The sequence below is a fragment of the Colobus angolensis genome, unplaced genomic scaffold (assembly GCF_000951035.1).
Source record: "Colobus angolensis palliatus isolate OR3802 unplaced genomic scaffold, Cang.pa_1.0 Scaffold40, whole genome shotgun sequence".
Classification (NCBI taxonomy): domain Eukaryota; kingdom Metazoa; phylum Chordata; class Mammalia; order Primates; family Cercopithecidae; genus Colobus; species Colobus angolensis.
In genome coordinates, this window is record NW_012117377.1 from 3,844,668 (window position 1) to 3,852,874 (window position 8,207).

The following is an 8,207-nucleotide window of genomic DNA, read 5'->3' on the forward strand; positions in this document are numbered from 1 at the left end:
AGGAGCCACATGTATGTGGCCTTGCCCATGTTTCTTATTGTGAGCAACACTTAATTGCTAGCATTAAATCCATTTCACAGAGATTAACTAAGCAGACTGTGAGCTTAAATGACTTCCTACATCAGCAGCTGAGTTGGGACAAAAAGTCGGAATCTTGGCTCTTTTGATAGTTTGAGCCTTGAAAAAATACTCTCCTTCCAGCTTGATCCAATTAACTCATCTACAGTCTTTTGGCAAAGAGAATCTGAAAGGATACCTGGTTAGTCTGAAACAAAACAAAATAAAACAATGCTTGACATTCCTTTTTAACTTTAACTCCAGCCTGAGCAACAGAGTGAGACTCCATTTCAAAAAAAAAAAAAAGAGGAAATGTGCAATGTGCAGAGAGGAATTGGAGACAGTGAGTATAGACAAATCCCTGCCAGGGTTTTGTGGCAAAGGAACCCAAGGAAATAAGTGAAGTTTGGAAGGAGAGTTGAGGGTCAAGATAAGTCACCTAAGTGCTGGCAACACAGTAGTGCACAAAAACCCTGGCCCACATACACTTTGATGCAAAGAATTCTCCCTCTCGGCTTCCCCAACCCCTCAAGAATGAGATCTTGGGCTGGGCGCGGTGGCTCATGCCTGTAATCCCAGCACTTTGGGAGGCCTAGACAGGTGGATCACCTGAGGTCAGGAGTTCGAGACCATCCTGGCCAACATGGTGAAACCCCGTCTCTTCTAAAAATACAGAAAATTAGCTGGGCGTGGCTGTGGGCACCTGTAGTCCCACCTACTAGGGAGGCTGAGGCAGGAGAATGGCGTGAACCCGGGAGGCGGAGCTTGTAGTGAGCCAAGATCGTGCCACTGCACTCCAGCCTGGGTGACAGAGCAAGATCCTATCTCTAAAAAAAATTTTTTTAATTAAAAAAAATGGCACAGAGTCCAGTGGATGGGTGGACATACAACAGATACCATCTGCTGATATTAAGAGACACACATGCAAGTGCACTGGTGAAAGTGTTGTCAACCCAGGGCTGGGCGCGGTGGCTCACACCTGTAATCCCAGAACTTTGGGAGGCCGAGGCGGGCGGATCACGAGGTCAGGAGATCGAGACCATCCTGGCTAACATGGTGAAACCCCGTCTCTTCTAAAAATACAGAAAATTAGCTGGGCGTGGCTGTGGGCACCTGTAGTCCCACCTACTAGGGAGGCTGAGGCAGGAGAATCGCTTGAACCCAGGAGGCGGAGGTTGCAGTGAGCTGAAATCACGCCACTGCACTCCAACCTGGACAAGAGGGAAACTCTGTCAAAAATAATAATAATAATAATAAATAAAAAATAAAACAATGAGATCTTGGAAACAGAAGGCAGGAATTGATGCCTATTGCCATACCACCCTGAATGCACCTGATCTTGTGAGAAGGAAGGAATTGAAGGGGGAAATCTCCAGAAATAAGAAGGGATTTCCTTTCCAACTGAGAGCAATGCTTCATTCAGCTCCACTGATTCCCTTCTTCACTGAAGAAGGACTCTACAGATAGATTTTGGAGTATCCTGGAGGCATTATTCAGTTGGATAACCTAGAGTTGGAAAGAATTCCCACTCCCCTTCCCCACCATATTCCCTTAGCCTGTGGCATTGTCCCTCTGGGCTGACTCCGGCTCAAAAGCCCTGTGGCTCCATTTTTGTTTGGTTTTCATGAAAGCATAATTAAAATAAGGCATAGTCATTATCAGTGAATTTACTTTGCCATTCTACTTCCGGGGAATGAATCAGGACTCAGAACTGACCACGGCATTGAAAGCAGTTTAAACCTCATTCTGCTGCTCCTCAACCCTGGAGGGAGAAGTGTCAGGGTGAGGAAAGACAAATTCTGTGAGGATCCTTTCCAACTTTGACCCCAGGGGCTGGGCGCGGTGGCTCATGCCTGTAATCCCAGCACTCTGGGAGGCTGAGGTGGGAGAATCACTTGAGGCCAAGAGTTCGAGACCAGCTTGGCCAACATGGTTGAAACCCACTCTCTACTAAAAATACAAAAATTAGCTGGGCATGGTGGCAGGTGCCTGTAATCCTAGCTACTCCAGAGGCTGAGGCAGGAGAATCACTTGAACCTAGGAGGCAGAGGTTGCAGTGAGCTGAGATCATGCCACTGCACTCTAGCCTGGGTGACAGAGCAAGACTCTGTCTCAAAAAATAAAATAAAAATGTGACCCCAGGGCTAATACCCAGAGGGCACCGTGCACCCCTTTGCGGCACTGTGCAACCCTTATTGCTAAATTCATAGCAAACGGAGGATTATTGCTTTAAGCTTTTTCAGCAATTGAGCTGTCTCCTGATCAATTATGGGGTAGCCTCATTTGATCCACTTGACAGTTTCTGTGGAATAGTGAATGACCTGGACAGAGGTAGGGGACTCTGTAGTCAACTTCTGGAGGATGCTCCTGTTACCTACTGACTCTGGGGGATTTCTGAGAGGTCAGGAGGGCTAGAGAGACATTTTGACTAATTGTTTAATTTCTGCACACCTTAGTTTCCTTACTGGAAAATAGGGATGTACTGTCTACCTTCCCACCTCCCAGTGGTTTTGAGGTTCAGGTATAATACTGGGTGAGAAAACAATTTAAAAAAAGAGAAACACACAAAAGAGAATACTGGATGAGAGATCACAGGAAGGATCAAGTGGTAACAGATGTAAATTGATAGGCCAGGGGCGGTGGCTCACGCCTGTAAACACAGCATTTTGGGAGGCCAAGGTGAGCGGATTACCTGAGGTCAGGAGCCTGAGACCAGTCCTGGTCAACATGTCTAAACTTCATCTCTACTAAAAATAAATATATATATATATATATACATAAAACTTAGCTGGGCGTAGTGGTGGGCGCCTGTAATCCCAACTACTCGGGAGGCTGAGACAGAAGAATCGCTTGAACCCGGGAGGTGGAGGTTGCAGTGAGCCGAGGTCACACCACTGCACTCCAGCCTGGGTGACAGAGTGAGACTCTGTCTCAAAAAAAAAAAACAAAAAAGATGTAAACTGATGCTGCTGCCATGATGGGAACATGGATTAAATGGGATTTGAAGACTACAGTAAAGGGTGGCCAGTGGAGGCTGTTTCCTTGATATGTTTTCCTTCCACATTTTCCTCCATGTGTGGCTCAATGTAGCACAACCGCCTGATGTGCTGAGACGTGTGGAGTCCAGGGCCACTCCCCAGTGAATGTGAAGGATGGCTTCACTGCCTTCCCTCAGCCCACAGAGCCTCCTCCTGCCAGAATAATAGATGTTACTGGCAGGCTGCCTCCTGCTGGACTCTAGGACAAGTAACTAACTTTTCACCCCTTACTGTGGTTTCCTGCAGATGAGGGATGTGGATCCTTCTGTGTGTGTTTATTTTATGCACTACCCCACGACGTCAATAACTACAGGTTAGAGGCTCATAGGTTTTTGCTTAGAGCCAGTACTTGGCCAAGTGCTCATGCCTATAATCCCAGTGCTTTGGGAGGTTGAGGTGAGGGAAGATTGCTTGAGGCCAGTTCGAGACTAGCCCTGGCAACATAGCAAGGTCCCATCTTAACAATAACAACAACAAAAATTTAAAAAACGAAATGAGCCCAGTGTGGTGACACTGCCTGTAGTCGCAAGTACTCGGGATACTGAGGTGGGAGGATTGCTGGAGTCCGGGAGGTGGAGACTGCAGTGAGCAGTGATTGTGCCACTGTACCCCAACCTGGGTAACACAGTGAGACTGCATCTAAACAAAGCAATTGAAAAAATAGGCTGGATGAGGTGGCTTACGCCTATAATCCCAGCACTCTGGGATGTCAAAGTGGGCAGAACATTTGAGGCCAGGAGTTCGAGACTAGCCTGGCCAACTTGGCGAAACCCCGCCTCTACCAAAAATACAAAAATTAGCCAGGCGTGGTGGCGTGTGCCTGTAATCCCAGATACTCGGGAGGCTGAGGCAGGAGAATCGCTTGAACCCCAAGGTGGAGTTTGCAGTGACCCAATAATTGCACCACTGCACTCCAGCCTGGGTGACAGAGGGAGACTGTCTAAAAAAAAACAAAAAACAAAAAAAAAAAAAGAGAAGTTAAGTGTGGCCAGGTGTGCAGTGGCTCATGCCTGTAATCCCAGCACTTTGGGAGGCCAAGGCAGGAGGATCACTTGAGTTCAACAGTTCGACAAGCCTGGGCAACATGGCAAAAGCCCAGCTCTACTAAAAATACAAAAATTAGCCGGGTGGAGTGGTACACGCCTGTAGTCCCAGCTACTCAGAAGGCTGAGATACAAGAATCACTTGAACCCTGGACACGAAGATTACAGTGAGTGGAGATTGTGCCACTGAACCCCAGCCTGGGTGACAGACAGAGACTCCATCTGGAAAAAAAAAAAAATTTTGTCACAGAGCAGACAGCCTTAAATTGGGGGCCAGAGAAGGTTCTTGGAGAAAATGTCCTCTCTGAAATATTCCTGAATCAATAACAGAAGCATCCTCTAGCAGTTGACTGCAGAGCCCCTACCCCTTTTCAGATCCTTCATTATTCCCTAGAACCTCCTTGTGGGCCAAACATGAGAGGCAACCACGATTGATTAGAAGACAGATCAATTGTTCAAAAAACATAAAACAATGATCTACTGTTCACTGTGGATTTAGCAATTAATCAGCCCTAGAGGATGAGTGACATGGCCAGGTGGAGAGGGGAAGGAAGAGTGTTCCAGTCAGAGGGAACAAAGTTACATGCTGGATAAAACGGAAATGCAAATAGCATGCAGGAACACAGAGGAGCCCATGGCTCAGGAGAGCAGGAAATGGGGAGAGAAGAAGCCAGAAAGATGGGCCCCCGCGTTGGTGTCAGGTTAAAATGATTGAACTTTCCCTTTTTTTTTTTTTGAGACAGAGTTTCTCTGTCACCCAGGCTAGAGTAAAGTGGTGTGATCTCGGCTCACTGCAACCTCCACCTCCTGGGTTCCAGCGATTCTCCTGCCCCAGCCTCCTGAGTAGCTGGGATTACAGGCACCTGTCACCATGTCCGACTAATTTTTGTATTTTTAGTAGAGACGGGATTTCACAATATTGCCCAGGATCGTCTCCAACTCCTGACTTCAGGTGATCCACCCACTTCGGCCTCCCGAAGGGCTGGGATTACAGGTGTGAGCCACCGCGCCCAGCCCGAACTTTTATTTTCTTTCAAATGTGTGTGTGTGTGTGTGTGTGTGTATGTGTGTAAAAGGGGCATGGGGATGAGGGGGTCGCGGTTGGGGACAGGGTCTCACTCTGTTGCCCAGGCAGGAGTGGAGTGGACCATAGCTCACTGCAACCTCAAGCTCTGAAGCAATCCTCCCACCTCACCCTTTTAAGTAGCTGGGACTGTAAGCGGCCACCCCACCTGGCTAATTTTTTCACTTTTTGTAGAGAAGGGGTCTGCCTGTGTAGCCCAGGGTATTCTGGGACTACTGGCCTCCAGCGATCCTTCCGCCTCGGCCTCCCAGCGTACCGCGATTACAGGCGTGAGCCAACGCCCTCGGCCAAAGTTGATTGGACTTGATCTTAAGGTTAGATAAGAGTGTTAAACACTTTAAGGAGGGCAGTGCCATGATGAGATTTTAGTTTTAGCAAGATTACTCTTAAGGCGTGCCTTGGACGTGGTACAGGAGGAAAAGGAGATGATCAGATTTTCCTTTTGGAAATAATCCCGGGCCTGTAAGGAGCTGAAGGGGGTCTACAGGTACCGAGGGAGGGTACCACTGTAGGATTTTCACTAGGAGAGTGACAAGATGATATGTGCATTTTAAAAGGATCACTCTTCTACAAAGACCTGAAAAGCTATAAAATGATAAGCAACTGGGAGCCAGAGGAAAATTAGACTCAGGGTGGGAGTCAGGCCCTCCGCCATGTCTTCCATCCGCTTCCTGTGCCAGCGCTGCCACCAGGCTCTACGGCTGAGCTGCTCCTCGGAGTCCGGGAGCCTCCCTGCAGCCCCGGCGCCCACCTCCGGGCAGGCTGAGCCCGGAGACACCCTGGAGCCCGTCGCCACCACCAGGGAGGTGACAGATGCCGAGGAACAACAGGACGGCGCCTCTAGCAGACCCCTTCCAGGTGATGGCAGTGTGTCCAAGGACCATGCCAACATCTTCACCCTGCTGGGGGAGCTTGGCCCCATGCAAACGCTCAGTAGCATCCAGAAGGCAGCTGGGGACATTTTTGACATCGTCTCTGGCCAAGAAGATGTGGACCATCCCCTGTGTGAAGAGTGCACCGACAGTCTTCTAGAGCAGCTGGACATCCAGCTCGCTCTCACAGAAGCTGAGAGTCAGAACTACCAGCGCTGCCTGGAGACCGGGATGCTGGCGACCAGCGAGGACGAGACGACGGCAGCGCTGCGGGCGGAGCTGCGGGACCTGGAGCTGGAGGAGGCCAGGCTGGTGCAGGAGCTGGAGGATGTGGACAGGAACAATGCAAGAGCAGCCACGGATCTCGAGGCAGCCCAGGCAGAGGCTGCGGAGCTGGATCAGCAGGAGAGGCAGTACTACAGGGACTACAGTGCCTTGAAGTGGCAGCAGCTGGAACTGCTTGACCAGCTGGGGAGCGTGGAGAACCAGCTGCAATATGCCAGGGTCCAGATGGACCGGTTGAAGGAAATCAACTGTTTCACTGCCACGTTTGAGATCTGGGTGGAGGGCTCCTTGGGCGTCATCAATAAATTCAGGTTGGGCTGCCTCCCCACTGTCCCTGTGGGCTGGAATGAGATTAACGCTGCCTGGGGACAGGCGGCTTTGCTGCTCCTTGCCCTGGCCAATACAACTGGACTGCAGTTTCAGAGGTATCGACTCATCCCCTGCGGAGACCATTCCTATCTGAAGCCTTTAACAGATGACTGCACTGAGCTCCCGTTGTTCTGTTATGGGGGGCAGGATGTTTTCCTCAATAACAAGTTCGACCGCGCGATGGTGGCCTTCCTGGACTGCATGCAGCAGTTCAAGGAAGAGGCTGAGAAGGGTGAGCTGGGCCTCTGTCTGCCCTACAGGATCCAGGTGGAGACAGGCCTGATGGAGGACTCTGGCGGCCGAGGGGAGTGCTATTCCATCAGAACCCATCTGAACACACAGGAGCTGTGGACAAAGGCACTCAAGTTCTTGCTAATAAATTTAAAGTGGAGTCTCATCTGGGTTGCCTCAAGGTATCAAAAGTAGCTTTCTTGAGTCTTGCTCTGTCACCCAGGCTGGAGTGCAGTGGTGCCATCTTGGCTCACTGCAACCTCAGCTTTCTGGGTTCAAGCAATTCTCCTGCCTCAGCCTCCCAAGTAGCTGGGATTACAAGCGCCTGCCATCACACATGGCTAATTTTTGTATTTTTAGTAGAGACAGGGTTTCGCCATGTTGACCAGGTTGGCCTTGAACTCCTGGTCTCAGGTGATCCACCTGCCTCGACCTCTCAAAATGCTGGGATTACAGGAGTGAGCCACCACACCCAGCCTTCTTTTTTGAGGCAGAGCCACACTCTGTGGCCCAGGCTGGAGTGCAGTGACACGATCTTGGCTCATTGCAGCCTCCACCTTCTGGGTTCAGGCAATTCTCCTGCCTCAGCCTCCTCAGTAGCTGGGATTACAGGCGCACACCACCACACCCAGCTAATTTTTGTATTTTTAGTAGAGACAGGGTTTCGTCATGTTGGCCAGGCTGGTCTCAACCTCCTGATCTCAGGGTATCCCCCGCCTTGGACTCCCAAACTGCTGGGATTACAGGCATGAGCCACCCCGCCCAGCCCAGTTTCTTTTTTTCTAAAGTACTGTAAATGTATTATCAGATAAGTCTTTCCCCAACACACCTTTATCCCTTCTTCCTTGTGACTTCCACTCCCCTTCTCCACCCGAACATTCAAAATGACAGGAAAAATTAAATCACAAGAGGCTAAGCTTACTTCTGCATAAAGGGATAAAGGGACACAGAGGACAAGGACTAAGGGCGGGGAGGAAAGAGGGCACGGTGAGGAGCAAGGTGGAGGTTTTCAATTCTTTAAAGACATTTTGGGTCATAGATGTATGTAATGGAACACTGGAGTCGGGGGCAAGGGAAAGAATAGTCAAATCTTTCGTTTTTGTTGTGATGCCCCTCCTCTTCATCCCTGTTGTGTAAGCCCCTCCTCTTCATCCCTGAGAAACTTTCAATAAATTTCGACTGTTCTTTAATGATTTAAAGTGAGAGGTGAGTCTTACTGGACTGTGTC

The 8,207-nt window shown here is 49.6% G+C and overlaps 1 protein-coding gene across 1 annotated transcript; it reads left to right on the top strand.

Annotated features, from left to right (window-relative positions):
* The first annotated feature begins 5,875 nt into the window (after window positions 1-5,875).
* On the top strand, window positions 5,876-7,174 carry BECN2 (beclin 2). The gene has a single exon (XM_011955695.1). The coding sequence runs from the start codon at window positions 5,876-5,878 to the stop codon at window positions 7,172-7,174; it is 1,299 nt and encodes a 432-aa protein (XP_011811085.1).
* The last annotated feature ends 1,033 nt before the right edge of the window (window positions 7,175-8,207 follow it).

Excerpts from the sequence above, each read along its gene's own strand:
- BECN2 (XM_011955695.1), top strand. The coding sequence starts at position 5,876 with ATGTCTTCCATCCGCTTCCTGTGCCAGCGCTGCCACCAGGCTCTACGG.